This window comes from Mirounga angustirostris, unplaced genomic scaffold (assembly GCF_029215605.1).
Source record: "Mirounga angustirostris isolate CCGP_5_RB_7025 unplaced genomic scaffold, mMirAng1.0.hap1 SCAF_16, whole genome shotgun sequence".
Classification (NCBI taxonomy): domain Eukaryota; kingdom Metazoa; phylum Chordata; class Mammalia; order Carnivora; family Phocidae; genus Mirounga; species Mirounga angustirostris.
In genome coordinates this window covers 11,969,813-11,996,355 of record NW_026991724.1, presented here as the reverse complement: position 1 = coordinate 11,996,355, position 26,543 = coordinate 11,969,813, and the positions used below count along the sequence as shown (strand labels likewise).

The window sequence follows — 26,543 nt, the reverse complement described above, 5'->3', positions numbered from 1 at the left end:
AGTCTCTACAGCGGCACGCCCAAAGGCTTATGGGAAATGTAGTCCCGGAGTTGGATAAGCCACCGCTCAGAGGACCCTGGGACGGCGAGCAGCCCTTGCATCTGCGCATGTGCAATGCTGCGAGCGCGCCGGCGGCTGCCCTTCCCCCACCTCCTGCCTTGAGTGGGTGACAGGGCCCCGGTCTCCGCGCGTCTTCACCGACCCGCGCCGTGACCCGGCCTGGCACTGAGCCACAAGTGGAGGCTGTGCCCCTCCAGGTATGAGGGGGGTTGCCACGCAGCTCCGCGGGGCTTGAGGGCCGAGGGGAAGGAGATGAGGGATGGGCTCCTGTCCGCGCGGGGCGGGAGCCCAAACTTCGGCGACTCGCAGGCGGCGGCGACCCCTGGGGCGGCGTCAGGGGCCGCCCGGCGCTGTCGTCGGCGCGGGGCTGGCGGGGCCGCCTGGCCGGACGTGCGGGGGCGGAGACGGCGGCGAGGGAGGGCGGCGGCGGCGAGGGCTCGCTTTCCTCCCTTTGTCAGGAGAAGCGCCGCCGACCGGCCGCAAGGGTCTCCTGCCGCGCGGGAGCGAGTCCGGAAGCCCGCGCGGGCGCGCGCGTGACCAGGCCCCGAGGGCGCGGGGCGAGGCCGGGGGCGGGGCCGGACACACCTGGCGGCGCCCGGAAGCCGCGTGCGGCGTGCCCGAGCTTCGCCAGGTGCCGGGAGGCAGGAAAGCCCGCGCGAGTTGCCTGATGCACACGGCGTGCCAAATCTTTCTGCGAAAGCCTTTAAAGCTAAATCTGCCTCTGATCCTTAATCTAGCCTGTGACGCCGCTAGTATCTCAGTTGCAACTGGAGGTAAAACGGAGGCTCAGATGGATGGAATACCCGAGGTCATACGGCCAGCCAGTACTTTGTGTGAATGGCACATGTTTTTTCATTTGCCTTTTGATTTTGCTCACTGGTAGTTTAGCCATGCAGGCGTTTTGAATTTCTCTGTAGTTGAATTTACTGCTCTTCCCACTTTGAGATTATGCAAGTTGACTTATGATTCCCACTGTACTTTGGAATCAGCTGTATTAAAAAATCTGTCTATACTTTTATGATGATCCTATTCATGGCTGCATTTAATTGGGGGGAATGGACTCCTTTATGATGTTGGGTCTTAACTGCAGGCCTTCCCGGTGTTCAAGTCCTGTTTTGTTTTGTCCCCCTTAACGGCACTTGAGAACCTTAATGACAAAAGTTTGTCATTTTTCTCAACTTTTTTTTTTTTAAGATATTATTTATTTATCTGACAGAGAGTGAGAGAGGGAACACAGCAGGGGAAGTGGGAGAGGGAAAAGCAGGCCTCCCGCGGAGCCGGTAGCCCGATGTGGCACTGGATCCTGGGACTCCAGGATCAGGACCTGAACCAGAGGCAGACGCGTAAGGACTGAGCTACCCAGGCGCCCCTCTCAACTGTATTCTTATGTCGTATTTTATTGCTATTGAAGACTTAATCATTTTTCCATTATTTCATATTTTTTCTCTTGTTTTTGTTGATATTTTCCACTGTTCTTATTTTGTATATTTGGGATTTCTCCTCCTTTTTGTTTTTGCCTCCTTAATTATTGTAGATAAGTTATTTTTATTATTAAAGAATAACTCTTTAATATCTATAGCATCTATAGTAGTGTCTCCTCCATCATTTTTGATACTGGTAATTGGTGTCCTCCTTTTTTTTCTTCCTTTTGGTCAGTTTGCCTAGAAGTTTTTCAGTATTATTGATCTTTTCAGATAACCAGCTTTTGGTTTTCTTGAATTTCTCTTGTTTTTCTGTTTTGAAGTTGTTTTTTTTTTAAAATATATTTCTGTGCTTTATTATTTCCTTATGTTTGCTTTGGGTTTGATTTCCTTTTTTCTTTCTGATTTCTTAAGGTGAAAGCTGAGTTCATTGATGAAAATCTTTCTTCTTTTCTGTTATAGTTTAATGCAATGTTTATTTTTATTTTTTATTTTTTAAGATTTATTTGTCAGAGAGGGGGAGCGGCAGGCAGAGGGAGAGGCTGTCTCCCTGGTGAGCAAGGACCCCGGAATCATGACCTGAGCCAAACACAGACGCTTAACTGACTGAGCGACCCAGGTGTCCCTAATGCAGTGTTTATAGTTACAGTTAATATAGTTAATAGTTTAATGCTGTATTACGACTTTAGGTATATCCCTCAAATTTTGATATGTTGTGCTTTCATTTCCATTCAGTTCTATGGTTTTTTTTAAGGTTTCCTTTTGACTTTTCACCCCTTGGTTATTTAGAAGTCTGTTGTTTAATTTCCAAATATTTGGAAGGAAGGAATTTCCAGATCTCTTTCTATTAATTGATTTCTAGTTTAATTGTTTCAAAGAATATACTTTGTTACAAATTTCAGTTCTTTAAAACTTGAGGTTTGTTTTCTGGCCAAGAATGTGATCTATCTTAGGAATTTTTAATATATACTTTAATGACTGTTGTGCTGTTGGTGGTGGAGTCTTCTATAGATATGAAATGGGTCAGGGTGGTTGATAGTGTGGTTCAATTCTTCTGTATCCTTACTGGTTTTCTGTCTACCTGTTCTGTCACTGAGAAGAGTATTAAAGTCTCCAACTATAATTGTGGATTTATCTATTTTTTTCTTTCTGTTCTGTCAGTTTTTGCTTCTTGTATTTTGAAGTTCTTTTGTTAGGTACTTATACATTTAGGATTGTTAGGTCTTCTGGTCATTTGGCACATTTATCAGGTGTTATCACAGTGACATATAATATCACTCTGTCTCTGGTAATATTCTGAAGTCTACTCTGTTTTATAGTAATATAATTACTCTAGCTTTCTTTTTTTAATTTATTTTTATTTTTTTTATTTAAGATTTTATTTATTTGAGAGAGAGAGAATGAGAGACAGAGAGCAGGAGAGGGAGGAGGGTCAGAGGGAGAAGCAGACTCCCTGCCGAGCAGGGAGCCCGATGCGGGACTCGATCCCGGGACTCCAGGATCATGACCTGAGCCGAAGGCAGTCGCTTAACCAACTGAGCCACCCAGGCGCCCTACTCTAGCTTTCTTTTGATCGGTGTTTACAAAGCATATCTTTTTCATCCTTTTACTTTTTTTTTTTTTAAGATTTTATTCTGGAGACGGGGGAGAGAGAAAGAATGTGTGGGGAGAGGGGAAGCACAGGGAGAGGGACAAGCGGACTGCACGCTGAGCATGAAGCCCCATGGGGGGCTTGATCTCAGGCCCCTGAGATCATGACCTGAGCCAAAACTAAGAGTCAGACACGGACACTGTGTCAGTCAGACACAGACCGAGCCACCCAGGCGCCCCCATCCTTCTACTTTTGATCTAGCTATGTTTTTATGTTTCAGACTGCTTATAAACAGCACATAGTTTGGCCTTGTTTTTTTTTTCCAGTTTGACAACCTCTATCATTTCTTTGATGTATTTATACCAATTATCAGCATGGTTTGATTAAAATCTACCGTCTTGCTAGTTTTTTCTACTTGTCCTATTTGTTCTTATTTTCCTCTTTTTCTGACTACTTTTGGATTAGTGGGTATTTTTATGATTTCATTTTTTTTTTTCTCCACTATTGGCTTATTTATACCTCCTAAAAAATTTCTTTTGTGGTTGCTCTAGAGTTTACAGTATACATCTGGAGTTAATCACAGTGGACCTTTAAGTAATATTATATTGCTTTGTGTATAATATAAGATCCTTATGACCGTATACTCCCAATTTCATCATCCCATCTTTTGTGCTCTTGTCATGTATTTTACTTCTACATATACCATAAGCCCACAAAACTGCTGCTATTTTTTGACAAATCAGTTATCTTTTAGAGTGATTAAAAGTAAGAAAAAGTTTCCTTGGGACGCCTGGGTGGCACAGTTGGTGAATCAACTGCCTTTGGCTCAGGTCATGGTCCCAGGGTCCTGGGATCGAGCCCCGCATTGTGTTGTGTTGCATCTCGTCGCATCAGGCTCCCTGCTCAGTGGGAAGCCTGCTTCTCCCTCTCCTGCTCCCTGCCGCTTCCCCTGCTTGTGCTTTCTGTGTCAAATAAATAAATCTAAAAAAAAAAAAGAAAAAGAAGTTTCCTTTAGAGTTATCTTTTTTTTATTGTTATGTTAATCCCCATACATTACATCATTAGTTTTAGATGTAGTATTCCATGATTCATTGTTTGTGCATAACACCCAGTGCTCCATTCAGTAGGTGCCCTCCTCAATTCCCATCACCAGGCTAACCCATCCTCCCATCCCCCTCCCCTCTAGAACCCTCAGTTTGTTTTTCAGAGTCCATCATCTCTCATGGTTTGTTAGAGTCATCTTTAACTATTCCCAGAGAGCTTTATTTCATTGTGTAGATCCAGGTTTTTGTCTCATATCATATTCCTTCTACCTGAAGAACTACTTTAAATATTTCTTGTAGTACAAGTCTACTGGTAATGAATTCTCTGTTTTTGTTTGTTCAAAAAGGTTTTGATTCAGTTTCTTTTTTTGAAGGATATATTTGCTGGGTATAGAATACTGGGTTGATAGTTGCCCCCCCACTTTTTTTTTAGGATTTTATTTATTTGAGAGCGAGAGAGCACAGGAGAGGGGGGAGAGTCAGAGGGAGATGCCAACTCCCTGCTGAGCAGGGAGCCCGATGCGGGACTCGATCCTGGGACTCCAGGATCATGACCTGAGCCGAAGGCAGTCGCTTAACCAACTGAGCCATCCAGGCACCCTGCCCCCCTCCCTTTTTAAGTACTTTAAAGATGTCACTGCATTATCTTCTGGATTGTATAGTTTCTAATGAGAAACTGGCTGTGACTCTTTATCTTGGTCCTCTATATAACATGTCAGTTTTCCCTCTGGCTACTTTCAAGACTGTCTCTTTAACCTCAGTTTTCAGTGGTTTGAATATGATGTGTTGCATATGGTTTGGCTTGGTATTTATCCTGTTTGGATAATTATTTGAGCTTCTTGGATCTATAGTTGGTATCATTCCTTATTTTTGGAAAATTCGCAGTCATTATGTCTTCAAATACTTCTGTTCCATTCTCTCTTCTCCTCTTGGTATTCCAATGACATGTTTGTTACGCTGTTTGATACTGTACTACAGCCTTTGGATTCTCTATTTTTTTAAGATTTTATTTATTTGACAGAGAGATAGAGCACAAGTAGGCACAGCCCCTGACAGAGGGAGAGGAGAAGAAGGCTCTCCTCTGAGCAGAGAGCTGGATGCAGGGCTTCATCCCAGGACCCTGGGATCATGACCTGAGCTGAAGGCAGCTGCTTAACTGACTGAGCCACCCAGGCACCCCTGGATTATCTGTTTAATTTTTCATTCTACTTTGTGTTTCATTTTGGGTAATTTCTTTTGACTTGTCATCAGAATTACTGAAAATTTCCTCAGCTTTATTGAGTCTACTACTGAACCTGTTAAAGGTATTCTTTCAACTCTGTTACTGTGCTTTCTGTATTTTCCATTTGAGGTTTTTTTTTTTTTTTTTTGCAGTTTTCATCTCTTCTCAAATCTCCCATTTGTTTCTTCATGTTGTCCACCTTTTCCGTAAAAATTTTTAAAAGATGAATCATAATTGTTTTAAATTCCCTGTCTGATATTTTCATCAGTTGAAGCTTGTGTTGATTGCTTTGTCTCTTGATAGTGGGTTGTCTTAGTCTTGCCTTTTCTGGTATCTCATAATGTTTGATTGAAGGTGAATGTTGACAGCATGAGCTTTTCTGTCCCTCCTCTTTTTTTTAAGATTTATTTAGGTGTGCCTGGGTGGCTAAGTTGGTTAAGCCTCCAACTCTTGATTTTGGCTAAGGTTGTAATTTCAGGGTCATGGGATTGAGCCCTGCGTCGGGCTCCATGCTCAGCTTGGAGTGTGTTTGAGTTTCTCTCTCCCTCTGACCTTCTGGCTTGTTCTCTGTCTCAAATAAATAAATAAATCTTTTTAAAAAGGATTGATTGATTTTAGAGAAAGAGACTGCAAGTAGGGGGAGGGGCAGAGGGAGAGAGAGAGAGAGAGAGAGAGAATCTGAAAACAGACTCCCTGCTGAGCATGGAGCCCAACGCAGGGCTTAATCCCAGGACCCCGAGATCATGACCTGAGCCAAAATCAAGAGTTGGCTGCTCAACTGACAGAGCCACCCAGGCACCCCTTTCCTGTCCCTTCTGAAGAGGCAAGGGACTATCCCAGTAGGTGGTGTTTTCCCAAGTGATGTGTAATGCTCTGTAAACAAGTCATTGTAGGGGGTTCCAAGGCAGGTCCAATCATTAATAACAATATCTTTCTTTTTCTGTCTTCCAGTTCTGCCTTCATAGTTCCCAGGCTTCACCCAAAAACTGCAAAAAATGAACAAATCCCAGGTGAGTTGATTGTTTTTCCCAACTTTATTTTTCAGTGCATCTGAGGAAGTTTCTAAGGACCCAGAAAATGAAATAGAAAGGCATAGATGAGTAAAACTCAAGGGAAACATAGTAAGAATGATTGATCAGTACCAGCAGCCAAAAAGCAAACAGGTTGTTTTGAATTGAGTATGAGTGTCATCTCCTTGGTTCTCTGGTATTAGGTCTGAATAAATTTTATGGACCTTCATATAGATGGTGTTTTGGACAACATCCCCACACACAGTGGGTTTATCAGTTTGTCTCTGGTTATTTTATGTAGCATTCTTCACTGCAAATGCAGGGTTTTATGTGTATTTTATTTTTTCAATCAAATTATCATGATGCCAAAGAATTCAGTAAATCCCTGGGTGTGTATTTAAATTCTCCCCCAGCCTCCACGAGTACCGCTGTTATTCCTTTCTTGAGTAGCTTTCCAGAGTTTATATGTACATATTTACACAAGTACAAATATAGGTTATTATGATAGCATATTAATCATGCTGATTTGTTTATAAAGATTTTTTATTTATTTGAGAGTGTGAACAAGAGAGAGAACACAATCAGAGGGAGCGGCAGAGGGAGAAGCAGGCTCCCCACTGAGCAGGGAGCCCAATGTTGGGCTCCATCCCAGGACCCCGGGATTATGACCTGAGCTAAAGGCACACGTTTAACCAACTGAGCCACCCAGGCATCCTATATGAGTTTTATTTTGTTTTTAATTAATACTTCATTTTTTTAGAGCAGTTTGAGTTTACAGAAATGTGAGCAAAAAGTAGAGAGTTCCCATATATTTTTTCACTCCTTCTACACAATACCCTGTTATTAGCATCTTCCATTAATGTGGTATACCTGTTCGAATTCATGAGCCAGGGGCGCCTGGGTGGCTCAGTCGGTTAAGCGTCTGCCTTCTGCTCAGGTCATGATCCCAGGGTCCTGAGATTGAGCAGGAGGCCTGCTTCTCCCTCTCCCTCTCCCATTCCCCCTGCTTGTGTTCTCACTGTGTCTCTCTCTGTCAAATAAATAAATAAAATCTTTAAAAAAAAAAAAAAAGAATTCATGAGCCAATATGGACACTTTAACTAAAATCTGTAGTTTACATTAGGATTCATTCTTGGTGTTGTCTATGGATTTTGACAAATATATGACAAGTATCCACCACTATAGTTTCCTAGAATAGTTTCCTGGCCTAAAAATCCCCTGTGCTCCATCTGTTCATCCTTCCCTCCCTCTCCCTGAGCCCCTGGAAACCACTGATCTTTTTACTGTGTGCATAGTTTTGTCTTTCCCAGAATGTCATATACTTGGAATCATACAGTATGTAACCATTAGTTTTTTTCACTTAGAAATATGCATTTGAGGTTCCTGTATATCTTTTCATGGCTTGATAGATCATTTCTTTTTACCACTGAATAATACTCTGTTATATGGATGTACCGTCATTTATTTATCCATTCACCTATTGAATGGTTGCTTCCAAGTTTTGACAGTTATGACAGCTGCTACAAACATTCATGTGCAGGAGATAAAATAACTTACTTGAATAAGTACTAAGGAGTGTAATTGCTAGATCATATGGTAAGGGTATGTTTAGTTTTGTAAGAAACTGCCCAACTGTCTTTCAAAGTGTCTGTACCATTTTGCATTCCCATGAGCAACAAATGAGAGTTCCTGTTGCTCCACATCCTTGCTAGCATTTGGTGCTGTCGGTGTTGTGGATTTTGGCCGTTCTGATAGGTGTGTAGCAGTATTTCATTGTAATTTGCAGTTCCTTTATGACATGATGTTGAGCATCTTTTCATATGTTTATTTGCCATCTGTATATTTTCTTTGATGAGGTGTCTGTGAAAGTCTTTGGCCCATTTTTAAATCAGGTGGTTTGCTTTCATATTGTTGATTTTTAAGAGTTCTTTTATATATTTTGGATACCAGTCCTTTTTCAGGTATGTGTTTTGCAAAGATTTTCTCCCTATCTGTGGCTTGTCTTTTCATTCTCTTGATTATGTATTTTTATCACTCAATAACATATCTGAAGTCTTTCCATATCAGAACAGAGTTTCCTCATTTTTTTTTAAATTGTGTAATGTAACATATATACAGAGGAGTATTTAAAGCATTGTAATACTCTTTATACACATTATAACAATGTGTATAATAAATATGTATGCCTTAAAGAATAATAATAAAATAGGCACCCATGTACCATACCCAAGTTAAGAAATAGAACATTCTCTGAGGTGCCTGGGTGGCTTAGTCAATTAAGCATCTGCCTTTGGCTCAGGTCATTATCGCAGGGTCCTGGAATCGAGCTCTACATTGGGCTCCCTCCTCAGTGAGGAGCCTGTTTCTCCCTCTGCCCAACCCCCCCCTCTTGCACACACAGGCTGTCTCTCAAATGAAATAAAAATAAAAATAAGAAATAGAACATTCTCTGTTCCTTATGATACATTCTATGATTCAGTCCTCCTACTAGGTAGCCACTGTCTGGATATTTTTGTGAATTATTCTCCTGCTTTCTTTAAAGATTTTACAGCTTATCTATATGTATCCCTAATCAATATAAAATTCAATTTTGTGAAACTCTAACTGGAATTTATATTACCTTGTTTTGCATAATTTTCTTTCTGATTGGTGGAGTTCTTTTTTCTTTTTCTTTCAGACATTAAGATCTAAAGATGTCCTTTAATGCACCCATGTTCCCTTTGCCAAGACTTGGGTGTTTTTTGTTATTTGGGGTTTTTTAAAAATTTATTTAAATTCAATTAATTAACATATAGTGTATTATTAGTTTCACAGGTAGAGTTCAGTGATTCATCATAGTGTATAACACCCAGTGCTCATAACATCATGTGTCCTCCTTAATGCCCATCACCCAGTTACCCCATCTCCCCACCCACCTCCCCTTCAGCAACCCTCATTTTGTTTCCCATAGTTATGAGTCTATGGTTTGTCTCCCTCTCTGATTTCGTCCTATTTTATTTTTCCCTCCCTTCCCCTATGATCCTCTGTTTTTTGTTTCTTAAATTCCACATATGAGTGAAATCATATGATCATTGTCTTTCTGTGATTGACTTAGTTTGCTTAGCATAATACCCTCCAGTTCCATCCACATCATTACATATTGTAAAATTTCAGGGTTTTGATGGCTGAGTAATATTCCATTGTAAATATATACCACATCTTCTTTATCCATTCATCTCTTGATGGACATCTGGGCTCTTTCCATAGTTTGGCTATTGTGGACATTGCTGCTATAAACACTGGGGTGCAGGTGCCCCTTCAGATCACTACATTTGTATCCTTTGGGTTGTTAATCATTGTTTTTTCAAGTTACATTAGCCAGTGTTAACTAAAGAGATGTAACCAGTCATGCATTATTGGTCATAGTCTAAAATGATACAGCCTTACTCTGGGGAGCAGTATGGCAAAAATGATCAAGTAAGCATAAGTCTAGTTGTGTCTAGAAATTTTGCTGGTATTGGATAAAGGTTTCTAGGAGAAAATGAGTTGAATAGAGTCTCTGAGTCATAGTCTGGCTTCAGCTTTTCTGAGAGTTTCCAGAAATCCCATTTGGAGAAGTCATTGGCAAGGTCATGAGAAACATAGGGCTCACATGGTTGGGCCATCTGGCAGGGTCAAAGTGTGGATCAGGTATTGAATGTCTGGTAGAAATATAATTAGAGCAAGTGGGTTGCTCTATATTCTTTGCTTCTTAGCTCACTGGTCAACTGCCCACTCTCAGGAGTAGATCAAAGCAGAACACAAGAAGTGAGTGTCCTCATCTAATCCAAGGCAGCCTTGTTTGGAGGGGAGAAAGAGTCGTCATCAGCACATGTTCAAAACAAGTCAAACCAAGTATGGAAAAGAATCTGGGCCAGGTTCACCCAGGCATTCTGCCCTCAGGTTAAAAAGGTGGTACAATGCAGAAGGCATATTGTTTGTGACAGCCCTCAAAATGCCTGCTTTTGAATCACACTATTCCAGTCTCTATGACAAGCAGTTTGGTGTCAGTAGAGAATCTCTGCCATCCTGCATTCTCTTTCACACTTTCACACTTTTCCTAGGGATTTCATTCACCTCTGATATTGATTGTTTCCTTGCCCCTTCCCATGTCTTTGTCTTGTTTGGGTGAATATTGTTTTATTGGAATACATTCTCCAGTATCTTCTTAAGAAAGGGTATGTGAGAGATACGTTTTTGTAGACTTTGCATTTCTGAAAATGTCTTTATTCTTTTGTGATACTTGATTGATAGGTAGTATGAATATGTATTTGTCCATTTCTTGCTTTAGTTCTGTCTGGTTTTGCTTAATGTAATTTGAAGCTCTGTTATTGAGTGCATGTGCATTTATGATTATTCTGTCTTCCTGATGGATTTACCCTTTTATCATTTTGGAATGCCCTTCTTTATCTGTGGTTATAGAAATACAACCATACGGGCGCCTGGGTGGCTCAGTTGGTTAAGCGACTGCCTTCGGCTCAGGTCATGATCCTGGAGTCCCTGGATCGAGTCCCGCATCGGGCTCCCTGCTCGGCGGGGAGTCTGCTTCTCCCTCTGACCCTCCCCCCTCTCATGTGCTCTCTCTCATTCTCTCTCTCTCAAATAAATAAATAAAAAATCTTTAAAAAAAAAAAAAAGAAATACAACCATACCTACTTTTTTATGATTAATGCTTTTGTGATGTATTTTTTAAGTGGTTTCTGTAGGGATTACAGCTTATATACTTTACTAATCATCCTGAATTAATATTATACCAGTTCAATATTATCTAAGAACAGTATACATTATATTGCAGTGAATTCTTGCAGGTTTTGTTAATCTCTATATATGCCTTTATTTTACCTTTTTTAAAGATTTATTCATTTGAGAGAGAGAGAGAGAGTGCATGCCATACAAGCAGAGGGGAGGAGCAGAGGCAGAGGGAGAAGCAGACTCCCCACTGAGCAGGGGGCCCAACATGGGATTTGATCACAGCACCTGGAGATGATGACCCGGGCCAAAGGCAGACACCCAACCATCTGAGCCACCCAGGCAGCTCCCCTATTTTACCTTTATTTTGAATAATACTTGCCCTGGGTATAGAATTCTAGGGTTTGTTTTTTCTTTCAGTACTTTTTTTTTTTTTTAAAGGTTTTTTTATTTATTCCTTCGAGACACAGAGATACACAGAGAGAGAGAGAATATGAGCAGGGGGAGAAGCAGGCCCCCACTGAGCAGGGAGCCCGATGTGGGGCTCGATCCCAGGACTCTGGGATCATGACCTGAGCCGAAGGCAGACGCTTAACCATCTGAGCCACCCAGGCGCCCCTTCTTTCAGTACTTTCAAGATGACATTCTGGGGCGCCTGGGTGGCTCAAATGGTTAAGCGTCTGCCTTCGGCTCAGGTCATGATCTCAGGGTCCTGGGATCGAGTCCCGCATCGGGCTCCCTGCTCCTTGGGAGCCTGCTTCTCCCTCTGCCTCTCTCTCTCTCTCTCTCTCTGTCTCTCATGAATAAATAAATAAAATTAAAAAAAAAAATAAAGATGACATTCTGTTTTTGTCTCACTTCTGTGATTTCTATTAAGAAATAAGTCTTCATTTTTTTTTTTCCCTGAAGGAAAGGGATCTTTTTCTTTAGGCTACTTTTAAGATACTCTCTTTTTCTCTGGCACTCACCAGTTTGAGTATGATGTGTCTAGATATGGTTGTCTTTGCATTTATTCTGCTTGGGCTTTATTGAGTTTTTTGGATTTGTGGTTGATGCCATTTACCATATTTGTAAAATTCTCAGCTATTATTCTTCAAATATTGTTTCTGTCCCTTTTTTTTTCCCTCTTCGTGAGACTACACATTACTCTTTTTTTGGTATTGCTTTCAGTATTTTAAGCGATAGTGCATTAGACTTCTTGGCCATACCTCACATTTCTTTTTTTAAAGATTTTTTTTAATTTATTCATCTGAGACAGAGAGAGAGAGAGAGAGAATGAGCAGGGGGAGAGCAGAGGGAGAGGGGAGAAGCAGGCTCCCTGCTGAGCCAGGAGCCCTATGAGGGGCTTGATCCCAGGACCCTGGGATCATGACCTGAGCTGAAGGCAGAGGCTTAACCATCTGAGCCACCCAGGCGCCCCCATACCTCACATTTCTTATTTTGGGTTTTCCTCCAGTTTTTCCTCTCTGTGTTAGTTTAGACATTATCTTACTGGCCTGCCTTCAAGTGCACAGTTCTTGTCTTCTGCTGTGTCGTGTCTGCTATTAAAGTCTCTACAGTGAGTTTTTAATTTCAGTTAAAAACTACATTTTGCAGTTCTGTGATGTTCATTTGCTTCTCTTTTGTAGATTCCAGTTCTTTATTGAAATATTCCCATATTTTTATCTACATTATCCATCTTTTTCTCTGTATTTTTTTTCTCTTAAGTAAACTCTACCCCCAACATGGGGCTTGAACTCATGACCCCTAGATCAAAAGTCACATGCTCTACAGACTGAGCCAGCCAGGCTCCCCTCTCTGTATTCTTTTACATAATACTTTACAGTTAATCTGAAGTCTTATGTAGTAACTCTAATCCATGGATTATCTCTAAATATATACTGTTGACTGTTCACCTCTTGTTTCTTATCACTGCTTTTTTTGGTTTTTCATATATTTTCTAGTAATTTTTGTTTATTTGCTGGACACATGTATAATACATAACTCCCTCTTAAAGTGTGTTAAATTGTGTTTTGCCAATAACTTAACTATCTGGCAGAACAAAACTGTTGCCATCTACTAGTTCTCCTAGAGGCTTGCCCTACGTGCACATGTTAGGAACCACCCAGAGATCTGAGGTGAATTTTTATGCAGAATTTTAGAGCCCCTTCTCTATGTCTTCTTTATGTTCATTATCTTGCCCCCAAATCTCAGTTGCTTTGCAGACCCACGTGCTAATTTTTATTTTTTTCAATGTGGCAACAGTGCCACTTGCTGCTTGGGTTCTGTTTCTCTGTGCTACCTTTTAGAGAAAATACCATTAGGGACATTTTTGCTGTGTATAGAATTCAAGATTGGTATTTTTTTTTTCCAGCACTTTTATCATTGTGCTCCCCTTATGTTCACTGTTCTTTCAATAATTGTAGCCCTGCAATGGTTGGTCTCCAGTGCCTGCAAATTATTTTATATATTGGTCCAGCTTTTATTGTTGTTTTTCTCTCTCAGAATTTTATTTTTTTAAAGATTTTATTTATTTATTTGAAAGAGAGAGAGCATGAGTAGGGAGAGAGGCAGAGGGAGAGGGAGAAGCAGGCTCCCTGCTGAGCCAGGAGCCCGATGCAGGGCTCGATCCCAGGACCCCGGGATCATGACCTGAGCCGAAGGCAGACACTTGAAGACTGAGCCACCCAGGCGCCCCTCTCTCAGAATTTTAAAGTGATTGCTTTTTAGTGTTGTAGGCATGAAGTCCAAAGGCCTTTCTACTTATCAGAATGTGATCTTTCAGTTCTATCCAAAAACTTGTGGGCTTTTCTCTTTGTACCCAGTGTTTTAAAATTTTCTGATGATTTGTTTTTTAATTCTGTTTGCATGATAGTTCATAATGTATTTTTTCTCACGTTTTTTTGTTTGGTTTTGTCAAGTGTGAAAATGCAGAGAAATACAAATAAAATTGTATTAGGGTTGAGCTATATGAAAGTACAATATTTGTATGTCACAACAGTTGAATGGCATCAATTTCAATATGGCTCAACCTAATAACTATCAACCTATTACAGTATCCAGTAGTTAGACTTAACATCTTGGCTTATTTGCTTCCATACTGTAGGTATATATAATATATATACACATATATACATACACACGCACACACACACACACACTAGAAAGACTATATAAATATAGATATATATATATGTCATGTATATACCATGTATATATGTAAGTTTTTGTCTTTATGTTACACAGTTTATATTGAATTCTTATAGTCTTTCTCATTATCATGGTTCTGATCTCCTTAGCAGGCTCTTATTACTCCTGGTATTAAGTCACCTTATTCAATGCTAAAATCCTCTTGACCATTAAAGCTTGTCTCCTCACTTTAGAGGTAGCCAGTATTGTAAGTTTTGTGCAGGTATATGCACTTCTCTTTTTCCATACTTTTGTACGCATTAAATAGAATTTATAGAATTTGAAGGTTGTGGCATATACGTATTCTTGGAATTCTGTTTTCACTAATATTTTAATTATTGATGTTCCTGTGCCAGCTTTTCTGTGCCTTTTATTTTGAAGCTTTGCTATTTAAGTTTGCCTCTTGTAAAAAGTATGTGGCTTTTTGTTTTTGTTTTTAATTATCTGGGGGCATCTGGGTGGCAGAGTTGGTTATGTCAAACATCTGACTCTTCATTTCAGCTCAGGTCGTGATCTCAGAGTCATGAGATCAAGCCCCATGTAGGGCTCTGCACTCAGTGTGGAGTCTACTTAAGTTTCCCTTTCTGTCTCCCTCTGCCCTCCCCACCTCTAAAATAAATAAACCTTTAAAAAGAAAACTTCTCTGAGGTTCTTAACCTTTTATTAAATGTTTGTTCTATTTTTATTTTGATTACTGATTTTCTTCCTCTTGACACTTATAGCACTTTTCCTCCTCTATTTCCGTTCTGGGACGCCTGGGTGGCTCAGTTGGTTAAGCGTCTGCCTTCAGCTCTGGTCATGATCCTGGAGTCCCGGGATTCAGTCCCGCATCGGGCTCCTTGCTTGGCGGGGAGCCTGCGTCTCCCTCTGCCTGCCGCTCCTCCTGCTTGTATGTTCTTTCTCTCTCTCTGACAGACAAAATCTTAAAAATTATGTATATATATATATATTTTTTTTAAGATTTTATGTATTTATTTATTTTAGAGAGAGAGTGGGAAAAGGAGAGAGGGAGAAGGAAAGCATTTCAAGCAGACTCTGTGCGAAGCCTAATGTAGGACTTGATCTCAGGCCCCTGAGATCATGACCTGAGCCGAAACCAAGACTCAGACGCTTAACCGACTGAGCCACCCAGGCGCCCCTATTTCCATTTTTTTAAAGGTTTAGCTTACTCTTTTGGTGCTTATATTTTAAACAAAGTTTAAGAAGTTAATTAAAATTTGTATTTTCCATACACACACAATACTTTCTCTCTGCTACAACTCCCAGATTGCTGGAATCCAAAAATTAGTTTCAGCTAATTACTTAACACCTCCTCCTCACATCCCCTGTGTACTTATTTTAACAACATATTTTGCTGACTTATTTGCTTCCTGATGCTTTTTGCATCTACCAGACTCTTGCTAGATTTAATTATCTTTTTTATGGTTCTCATCATTTTAGTAAAATTACCTAACACTTACCTGACATTTATTATTTAGTAGCCATTATTTTATTTTATTGAAAGATTTTTATTTATTTGACAGAGAGAGTGAGAGAAAGAGCACAAACAAGGCGAGAGGGAGAAGCAGACTCTCCACTGAGCAGGGGGCCCGACATGGGGCTTGATCCCAGGACACTGGGATCAGGACATGAGCCGAAGGCAGATGCTTAACCTCCTGAGCCACCCAGTCACCCCAGTAGCCATCATTTTAGATCAGGTTGTTAAACTAATGCCCATGAACCAAGTGGCCTTCAGCCTTCTTTTTGTATGACCCACAGCTAAAAGTGTTTTTTACGTTTTTTTAATGGCTGGAAAAAAAAAATCAAAAGAATAGTATTTCATGGTACGAAAATTATATGAAATTCATATTTCAGTGTCCATAAATCAAGTTTTATTGGAACACAGCCATGCCCATTTGTTTACAAATATCCTATGCCTGCTGTCACAGTACAATGGCAGACTTGATTGCTTGTAGTTGAGACCACGTGTGGCCTGCAGAATCCAAAAGATTTACTACTTGGCCCTTTATAGAAAGTTTGCCAATTCATTCATTCATTCAGCACTTTGAAGATACTCTGTTGTTTCTTGGCTTACATTGTTTCTGTTGAAAAGTCAGCTGTTTTATTGTGTCTTTGTAGGCAGTGCATCTTTTTTCTCTGGGATTTTTAGCAGTTTTATGATGTGAGTAAATGTGATTTTCTTTGTATTTGTTCTTGGGGTTAATAGTGTTCAATGGTCTGGTGTGTGAGCTGCTTTGGAAAATTCTAAGCCATTGTTTCTTCAAGTATTGTTTCTGTTGCATTTTTCCTCTTGTACTGGGACTCCCAACTGCAAGTATATTAGGCCTTTTTAGTTTGTCCCATGTGTCTTTTAGTCTTTTTGATGTGTTTCCCATCCTTTATTCTTTCTCTGTTTCAGTCTAGGTTCCTTGCTGACCTATCCAGTTTTCTCATCATCTTTTTAGATGTGTCTGACCTGCTGTTAAATCCGGTTACATATTTTTAAAATATCTTTTCTGACATTCTTTTTTCCTGTTCAGTTTTACTATGTGCTGTTCCTTTCTTTTGTGGGAGGTTATGTGGCCCATGACTTATGCCTGGGTGATGATGAATCACATTGTATGTCTCTACTTACATTATGTTGAAAATGTGGAGATGGTTTCACTTATACTTACTCCATGCTGAGAAGCTGAGTAACCACTAGTAAAACTGGTATCTAGATACAAATTTATTGTCAAGTACAAATACAGCCAGAATTGATCTAGGAATCATGTAGATTACAAACTGAATAAAAACATTTTTAATGAAGAGACAAGCATACTAGAGCATGCATGACATCTCAGGAAAATGAGCCAGATATTAAGATTTAGCAAATACTACCAAAATCTTTACACAATCTGACTATGAACAATACAGATGCTATATTATTTTGGCTGGCTACTTAGGATGTTGCTACAGAAATTATGTAGCATGTCTCTTCAGGAAGAAGAAGATAATGAAAAACAAAGTAGAATACTCCATTCAATTTAGCTTTTTTTTTTTTTAATTTGTGCCTAACATATACTCATGTACTCTGTGCTAACAGGAATATAAAGATGAGCAAGGTACAATTTCTGGTCTAAAAAATTTTAGCATCTAGCGGGGAGAATGGAAGGAATATGATGACACACTTAACAAAAGAAAGCAAGGCAAAATTGCCACAAGAGATAGAAACAAAATACCCCAGGGTTTAAAACTGATCAGGGACTCAAAATATGGAAGGATCACATCTAAGTGATCTAGGATGTTATCTTACTGGAAAGATCTTTGCATAGAGAGGAGAGCCATGGGAAAGAGGGATGGAAAAGAAAGTTGAATGATGTTGAATACTGAGCTAGTCATTGTTTATTAATTTTCAGTAGATAATGAATGATTGTGTCTACTCAAGGTAATCGTGTACTAGAGCTATTCTTTAGAAAAATGATGTTAGCTTTAGAATGTGGGGTAGATGAGAATAAGGGGAGACAAAATAAGAAGAGGCTTTTGTAATTTGGGTTTTCGGTGGAGACAATAAGCAAAGGAAAGACTTGAGGGGTTCTCTAGCTTGCCTATCAGGGTGAAGAATGATTTTGCTTGTGTCCCTAGTACTTTAGACCCTTGGAAATTTCCTAATGATCCTGTTTTTCGAACTCTAATTTCAGAAGTGATCTGATAATAAGAATAAATATTTACTACTGGGAAAACATTGGCTCTTTGATTGTTGACCCTCCGTGGCCTTGATCTCAGGCATGACCCACCACTTGTATTCTCTGCTCCCATGCCAAATGGCTAAAGAATTCTAGAAGATGTCATGAAATAATGCTGATTAGGCTACCTGCAAATTTGTTCAGTATAACTAGGTCATTTGTAGTACTCAAACCTTTATGTCATTTTTTTCTTACTACTTTTCCCAAGGCTAGGAGTTATGAATAGGAGACGGTAGGAAGTCAGTAGGGCAAGGGTTTCAAAGATGGTGACAAGTGTAATCTAGACTTTGGAGGTATGGAATCTTACAGGGGCAGTGACAGTTGGGAAGAATCACCAAGGCCTAAGGAATCAAAGGTCGTAACTGAAGATGAAAGATACGTAGATTCAGAATAGAGAGAATGTGAATAGGTTAAAGAAGATTCCTGTACTCAAAAGTCAATTGGGAGGTGACAGTTTAGATGTATAGACAGTCTCCAGCATAAGATTGTTTAACTTATGATTTTTTTTACTTTACGATGTTGTGAAAGCAATACACATTCAGTAGAAACTGTATTTGGGATTTTGAGCTTTTCTTGAGTTAACAATATGTGGTAGGATATTCTTGTGATGCTGGGCAGCGGCAGAAACCACAGCTCCCAGTCAGCCACACAATTGTGAAGGTAAACAACCAGTACACTTAAAACCATTCTGCACCCGTATAACCAGTCTGTTTATCATTTTCAGTACAGAATTCAGTAAATTACATGAAATATTGAACACTTTATTATAAAATAAATAGGCTTTGAATTAGATGATTTTGCTTACATGTCAGCTAATGTCAGTGTTTTTTTTTTTTTTAATTTTTTAAGATTTATTTATTTGAGAGAGCGAGAATGAGAGAGAGAGAGAGAGAGAGTACATGAGAGGGGGCAGGGTTAGAGGAAGAAGCAGGCTCCTCGGTGAGCAGGGAGCCCGATGCGGGACTCGATCCAGGGACTCCAGGATCATGACCTGAGCCGAAGGCAGTCGCTTAACCAACTGAGCCATCCAGGTGCCCCTCATGTCAGTGTTCTGAGCATGTTTAGGGTAGGCGAAGCTACGATGTTCAGGGGGTTAGGTGTACTAAGTGCATTTTCCAACTTATGATATTTTCACATTATGATGGGTTTATCAGGATGTAACCCTGTCATAAGTCAAGGAATACCTAACAGTTTGAAGGGGTGAGGAAGGGGTATTAAAAAATGGTCTGCTCTGGATATCAGATATGCTAGGCACACCTCTCCTCATGGCCATAGGCTTTTTCCCCCCAGAACACGAAATTCATTCCAGATGGAAACCATACTGTCTTGACGAGTCTTTGAAGTCTGTCATGTTTGACATCCCTTTTAATGCTATGGTATCAAAATTGTGTTTTATCAACAATTTTGGGGTTTTTTTGTTTGTATAGAGTATGGAAAACAGCACTGTGAGAAAAAAGAATATTTTCACATTTGATGGTGGAGTCATTTCTAAATTATTTTAACTTGAGGGTGCCTGGGTGGGTCAGTCGTTAAGCGTCTGCCTTCAGCTCAGGTCATGATCCCGGGGTCCTGGGATCGAGCCCCGCGTCCACAGGAGTCCGCTACTCCCGCTCCCTCTGCCCCTCCGCCTGCTTGTGCTCTCTTGGTCTCGTGCACACACGCACTCTCTCTTAAATAAAATTAAAAAAAAAAACGTTGTTTAAAAAACAAATTATTGTAACTTGAGTCAAAGTAATGTGCCACAGGTTTATCCCCCTCATTGGTCTAGCAGCCATGCAGAAGTTTTTACTGTACTTACCATTTAGCCAAGTGGATGCAGAATAATAAAATCCATATAGCCACCATTCAGGCCAAGAAATAGAAATTAGGATTCTTGAAGCTCTTGTGAAATCCTCCCTGTGTAGCTGGAAATAGTTCATTTTCATTGCTTTATAGGACTCAATTGTTTTAATATACCACAAAAAATCGATTTTTTATTAAAGATTTTATTTATTTGACAGAGACACAGTGAGAGAGGGAACACAAGCAGGGGGAGCGGGAGAGGGAGAAGCAGGCTTACCGCTGAGCAGGGAGCCTGACAGGGGGCTCGATCCCAGGACCCTGGGATCCTGACCCGAGCCGAAGGCAGATGCTTAACGACTGAGCCAACAGGTGCCCCCCACAAAAAATCTATTGATGAACACTTGTTTTGGGGCTTTGGGCTCTTAATGTAAAATGTGACTGTGAACATCTTCTCTTAATCTTTTATTGAGGTATAATGACATACAGGATTATTAGTTTCATGTGTACAGTGTAATGATTCAATACTGGTGTATATTGCTAAATGATCACCTCAGTGAGTCTGGTAAACATCCATCACCATACATATTACAATTTTTTTTCTTGTGATGAGAACTTAGCAACTTTTGAATATACAATTCACTATTGTTAACTCTAGTCACTATGCAGAAACATTATACCCCTACATCTTGTCTTATACTTGGATGTTTGTACCTTCTGACCTCCCTTCCCCCATTTTGCCCACTCCCCACCCTCCACTGTAGCAACCAGTTTGTTCTCTGTATCTATGAGCTTGGTTGTTTTGGGGTTCAGATTCCACATATAGGTGAGATGATACAATTTGTCTTTCTCTGACTTATGTTGCTTAACATGATACCCTCAAAATCCATCCATGTTGTCACAAGTGACTAGATTTTCTCTTATGTCTGAATAATAATAGTCCATTGTGTGTATGTGCCACATTTCCTTTTCCACTCATCAGTCCTTGGACACGTAGGTTGTTTCTGTATCTTGGCTATTGTGAATTAGGCTGCATTGAACATATATATATAGGGGAGTGCATATATCTTTTTTTTTTCAGATTTATTTTTATGAGTGAGAGGATGTGCACGAGTGGGGGGGGATGGGTAGAGGGAGAAGCAGACTCCCTGCTGAGCAGGAGCCTGATGTGGGACTCTATCCCAGCATCCTGAGATCATGACGTGAGCCAAACGCAGACACAACCCACTGAGCCACCCGGGCGCCCTGCATGTATCTTTTCAAGTTAGTGTTTGTGTTTTCTTTAGACAAAGACTCAGAGGTGGAATTGCTGGATCATGTGGTAGTTCTCCTTTTTGAGGCAGCTTCATACTGTGTCCCTTAGTGGCTGTACCGGTTTACCTTTCCACGAACAGTGCACAAGGGTTCCCTTTTCTACACATCCTCGCCAACATTTATTCCTCATCTTTTTGGTAACAGCCATTCTCACCGGTATGAGGTGATACCTCACTGTGGTTTTCATTTGCATTTCTGTGATGATCAGTGATGTGTTGAGCGATCGTCTCATGTACCTGTTGGCCATATATAGGGCTTTGGAAAAATGTTCAGATCTTCTATTTTTTTTTTTTTATTCTTATGTTAATCCCCATACATTACATCATTCGTTTTAGATGAAGTGTTCCATGATTCATTGTTTGTGCACAACACCCAGTGCTCCATGCAGAACGTGCCCTCCTCAATACCCACCACCAGGCTAACCCATCCTCCCACCCCCCTCCCCTCTAGAACCCTCAGTTTGTTTTTCAGAGTCCATCACCTCTCATGGTTCGTCTACCCCTCCGATTTCCCCCACTTCATTTTTCCCCTCCTGCTACCTTCTTTTTTTTTTTCTTAACATATATTGCATTAATTGTTTCAGAGGTGCAGATCTGAGATTCAACAGTCTTGCACAATTCACAGCACTTACCAGAGCACACACCCTCCCCAGTGTCCATCCCCCAGTCCCCCCATCCCTCCCACCCCACATCCCACTCCAGCAACCCTCAGTTTGTTTCCTGCGAATAAGAATTCCTCGTATCAGTGAGGTCATATGATACATTCTGTCCATTTTTTAATTGGATTGTTTTGCTTTTGAGCTATGAGTTTTGTATATTTTGGATATTAACCCCTTATCAGATGATTTGCAAGTATTTTATCCCATTCAGTAGGTTGCCTTGTCATTTTGTTGATGGTTTTCTTTCTATGCAGAAGCTTTTTAGTTTGATGTAGTTCCACTTGTTTATTTTTGCCCTCCTACCATTTTGATGGCTTGGCTATGGTAGAGAGATCTACGGATGCCTGACATTTTGTCTTATAATTGTGAGTTCCTCTTCTGCCTTTATATATTTAAAGCTTTAACTCTTTAATACTGTCTGGTTTGATACCACAGAAGTACCTACGTGGGCATCATCTCTACACTGGTAACATTCAGTACTGCATATTTACACATTTATCTCCCTATACACATTTTCAGAGAACAGTGTTTGATTAATCTTCGATGCCTGTCACATATGATAGTGTCAGATGTAGAGGGGAATCTAAATAAATGCTTTAACTGTTATAAAGATAGTTTGGAAACATAAAACCAGGAGGATGTATAGTTGGTGTTCTGGTGAATGACTGTTTTATAACAAGGTAAGAGTAAGTTTTCACATATCCTTTTCTACATTATCAAATGTCGATCATTTCAGAATGAATAGCAATATGCCATTTCAGGGATCCGTTTCATTCACGGATGTGACCGTGGACTTCACTCAGGAGGAATGGGAGCAGCTGGACCCCTCACAGAGGATTCTGTACATGGATGTGATGCTGGAGAATTATAGCAACTTACTGTCAGTGGGTAAGGACCTCTTTCGGATGTACCTTAGTGTTTGCCTACCTTTTGTGTACTTTCTCCCGTACCCGCAATTCTGAGTTTCTGAATTAGTGGTTTTGTTCTTCAGCTTCAGTTGTTAAAGCTGAGAGAGAGTACAGACTCTGCAGTTCTACTTTCTTTATTTTGGGGACTTCGGAAGTCGAAGCAGTTAGGAGCTATGTTCCATTAGCAAGTTATCTCATAGTGTCAAACCAGATGTGATTTTCAAGCAACAGGAAGAGAAGTATAGATAGCATATTAACAATTGCCTTTTCACAGTTTTCTAGGGAAGATGGCAAAAGAGGGAAGGAGAATCAGAAGCCAAGGGAAGTAATACCCTAGGGATCACGAGTGGGTCAAAATATTTTAAAATATTTTTTAAGAAGCAATTTTTCAGGTCCCCAAACCTTAAGCGCTGGCCAAGACCAGATAACCTGTATTCCTCAGATCTCCAAATCATACCTCTGATTATGTCTGTCCCTGCTTAACTTTTTTCCTGTTTAACTTTTGTATTTTTCCGTCACACTTGGCATTGCCTAACCTTTCTTAAACCTTTGTGATTAGTTTTGTCAGTTTGCCAGAATGGTGACTGTGATATTTTAGGTCACGGAATTGATGTAATAGCTGTAAGGAAAAAAAAACCCAACAACAAAATTTTTTTTTAGTGTAAGGGCGATGTCTTTGTCCTAGACACAAATGGCTGCAGGATCACAAGAGTCAGGAATGACCAGGACCATACAGATAAAAATAAAGGTTATTAAAGGTCTAGGTCAAGGTTGGATGAATCTGATCCTTAAGACTTCTTTCAAATAAAAGTAGGGACAAGACTGGTTTAGAGAAGAAATTAAACATAGGAGAAAAATAAGATATTTCAGTAGAAAAAAGTAGTGAAACAAAGGATTCTGCCTCAAGAATCTTGGACCCTTGGATTAATTTTATTTCCCACAAAATAGGAGTTCTGGATCGTTTCATCCACTTACAAAAGTCATACTTTAGAGATTTGGATCTTTACAATAGGATCAGCTCTGTGGACCAGTGAGAAGTGTTGGAAGTTGCATGGCAGGGACGCCTGGGTGGCTCAGTCGTTAAGCGTCTGCCTTCAGCTCAGGTCATGATCCCAGGCTTCTGGGATCGGGCTCCCTGCTCGGTGGGAAGCCTGCTTCTCCCTCTCCCACTCCCCCTGCTTGTGTTCCCTCTCTGGCTGTGTCTCTGTCTGTCAAAATAATAAGTAAAATCTTAAAAAAAAAAAAAAAAAAAGTTGCGTGGCAGAGATGAGCAGATCATAGTCATTCAGAACCTAAGGGGTAGTTGCTAAGCTCAGATCAGCCTAGGCCTTTTTCCCTTAGCAGACCAAGAAACCAAGCAGATGAAGATGTTAACTGTTCAGTGTCTTGTCCCCAGACTTGCCAGATTTCCCGCATCATTTGTGCCCTGTTTGCTGTCCTTTTCTTTTTACCCTTTAGGGCCATTTTGTAATCTGGCACTGCCACTTGTGTCCATTGTCAATTTCCACTTATTTTTTTTGCCAAGGACTTTTTTAGAACTAGGCAAAATTTGCATTGGAGACTTTTCAGTACTAGAAGACTGGATCCCGCACTGAAGAGGCAGCCTCACGATAGAACATTTGTAGAGACTTCATATCCTCTAACATTATAGAGAAGGGGCTGACCGAGCGTTTTTCCTGTGCTCTTGCCTAGAGGTGTGGAAGGCTGACGACCAGACGGAGAGGGACCACAGCAACCCAGATGAGCAGGCGAGGCCATTTATCATTTTTAAGAACCAAACCCCAATTGAGGAGAGAGGTAATCTCTTTGGAAAAACATTTAATCTCAGCACAGATTTTGTTTCTTTAAGGCACGTACCCTATAAATATGACTTATATGAAAAAACTTTGAAATCGAATTCAGACTTACTTAATAATAATAGAAGCTACGTAAGAAAGAGAGCTGACGAGTGTAACGGATTTGGAAAAGCACTCCTCTATCTGAAGCAAGAGAAAACCCATAATGGATTAGAATACTCTGAATATAACAAAAGTGGAAAAGTCTTTAAAGAAGCCATTTTTAAACATCAAAAAATTAGAAATTTAGTACAACCTTTTATTTGTAATTACTGTGACAAAGCTTTCTCCTTTAAGTCACTCCTCATTAGTCACAAGAGAATACACACTGGAGAAAAACCTTATGAATGTAATGTATGTAAGAAAACCTTCTCCCATAAAGCAAACCTCATTAAACATCAAAGAATTCATACGGGGGAGAAACCCTTTGAATGTATTGAATGCGGAAAAGCTTTCACCCACCAGTCAAACCTCATCGTTCACCAGAGGGCACACATGGAGAAGAAGCCCTATGAATGCAGTGATTGCGGCAAGACATTTGCCCAGAAATTTGAACTTACTACCCACCAGAGAATTCACACGGGAGAACGACCCTATGAGTGTACTGAATGCGCAAAAACCTTCTTCAAGAAGTCCAACCTCATTATACATCAGAAAATTCACACAGGGGAGAAACGCTATGAGTGCAGTGAATGTGGGAAGTCCTTTATCCAGAACTCACAACTCATTATACACATGAGAACTCATACCGGGGAGAAACCCTATGAATGTACTGAATGTGGCAAGACATTCAGCCAGAGGTCAACCCTTAGATTACATTTGCGAATCCACACAGGAGAGAAACCGTACGAGTGTTCTGAATGTGGGAAGGCCTTCAGCAGGAAATCCCGGCTCAGTGTCCATCAAAGAGTTCACTTAGGGGAAAAGCCCTGAGAATGGAGCCAGCCAGGACTGTGGAAAACCCTTCCACCCCAACCCTTGACCATGGGGGAGAAACCGCACAAAGGTGCTGAAGGAACATGGAAATTCATAGTGAGATACAATCCATCACATCAAAAACATGTAAAAACAGGGTCCCCTCAGAACAGTGTTCTACCCAAAGTTAGATACGATGCCCAGCTAAATACACATCAGCGTATATCCAATTGTAAATAGACATGCTTAGATGTATTACAGTGAGCTTTTTAAAATCTTGAATTACTCAAGAATGAAATGTTCTGGTCAGCAGCATAAAGGCTCAATACCTTAGGAATTTAGTGGTTATGTGTGATCCTATCTTAGATCTACACATGTAAATTTAACAGTTACTGGGAGTTTGAAATTCTTGTCCTCTGAGACACTTGGGGCACGAATAAGATTTTCCACGCTAAACATAGCGTGTTTTTCAGTACCTTTCCGAGCCAGGATGCATTCCACATGAAATAGGTAACAGTTTCCTTAGCATATGGCCTATGTTTTCTTCTACTGCTCGCTGGCATAGAGAGTCGGTCTGACCATCGTTATTCCGCTGCCTCTGCAATAAACAGAAGACAATGTTGAAGTTCTAACTTGTTTCTGGGGTTGCTAATCACATCAGTATGTAAATGAGCCATAATTAAGAGGGGATTTCGAGAGTGCAAGAGCACTGTGGGCCATGCCCCAGCTGAAGAGGCCCTGTCTCGAGCGCACAGTTGTTTTGCAGTGGGCTGTTTGTTTACGTGCAAATGCATGTCTTTCAACATCGTGTATAACCCAGAAACCACTTGTATTTTTATTTTTGTTTCCCTGTTGCTCTTAATATTTTACAAATTGTCTTATAAAAAAGTAGGATGTGTATGTGGTTCACAAATGTTACATTTTAGAGACTTTAGAGAAAAAATTTAAGAAACTGTCAGTAAATGTCTTACTGCTTTTTAAAATGTCCATGTGCACAACACTTTAGAAATGCGTTTTTGCCACATTCTGTTTAAAGGAGTCATTTCCACTCCTTGAGTTTCACGGTCATCAACCAAAAGCATCTCCCTTTGGAACTCTTTAGCACAGGTTAAGCCTTTCAAGGTTCACAAACACCTTAAAAGTTAAACATATGGCGAGATCACTGAAAAGTCTAACAATTAACCTAAAAAAAAAAAAAAAAGCTTTTT

At 40.3% G+C, this 26,543-nt stretch overlaps 1 protein-coding gene across 3 annotated transcripts; it reads left to right on the top strand.

The window, feature by feature from the left end:
- Positions 1–26,543, top strand: ZFP1 (ZFP1 zinc finger protein). Of its 3 annotated transcripts, none has more exons than XM_045890727.3 (4): positions 1–257; positions 6,289–6,347; positions 22,439–22,565; positions 24,278–26,543. In XM_045890727.3, the coding sequence occupies exons 2-4, from the start codon at positions 6,333–6,335 to the stop codon at positions 25,351–25,353; spliced, it is 1,218 nt and encodes a 405-aa protein (XP_045746683.1). In that variant the 5' UTR covers positions 1–257; positions 6,289–6,332; the 3' UTR covers positions 25,354–26,543. The 3 variants fall into 3 exon arrangements, with proteins under 3 accessions (XP_045746683.1, XP_045746685.1, XP_064437549.1); XM_045890729.3 differs by lacking the exon at positions 1–257 and adding an exon at positions 532–833; XM_064581479.1 differs by lacking the exon at positions 1–257 and having other exon boundaries at positions 22,414–22,565.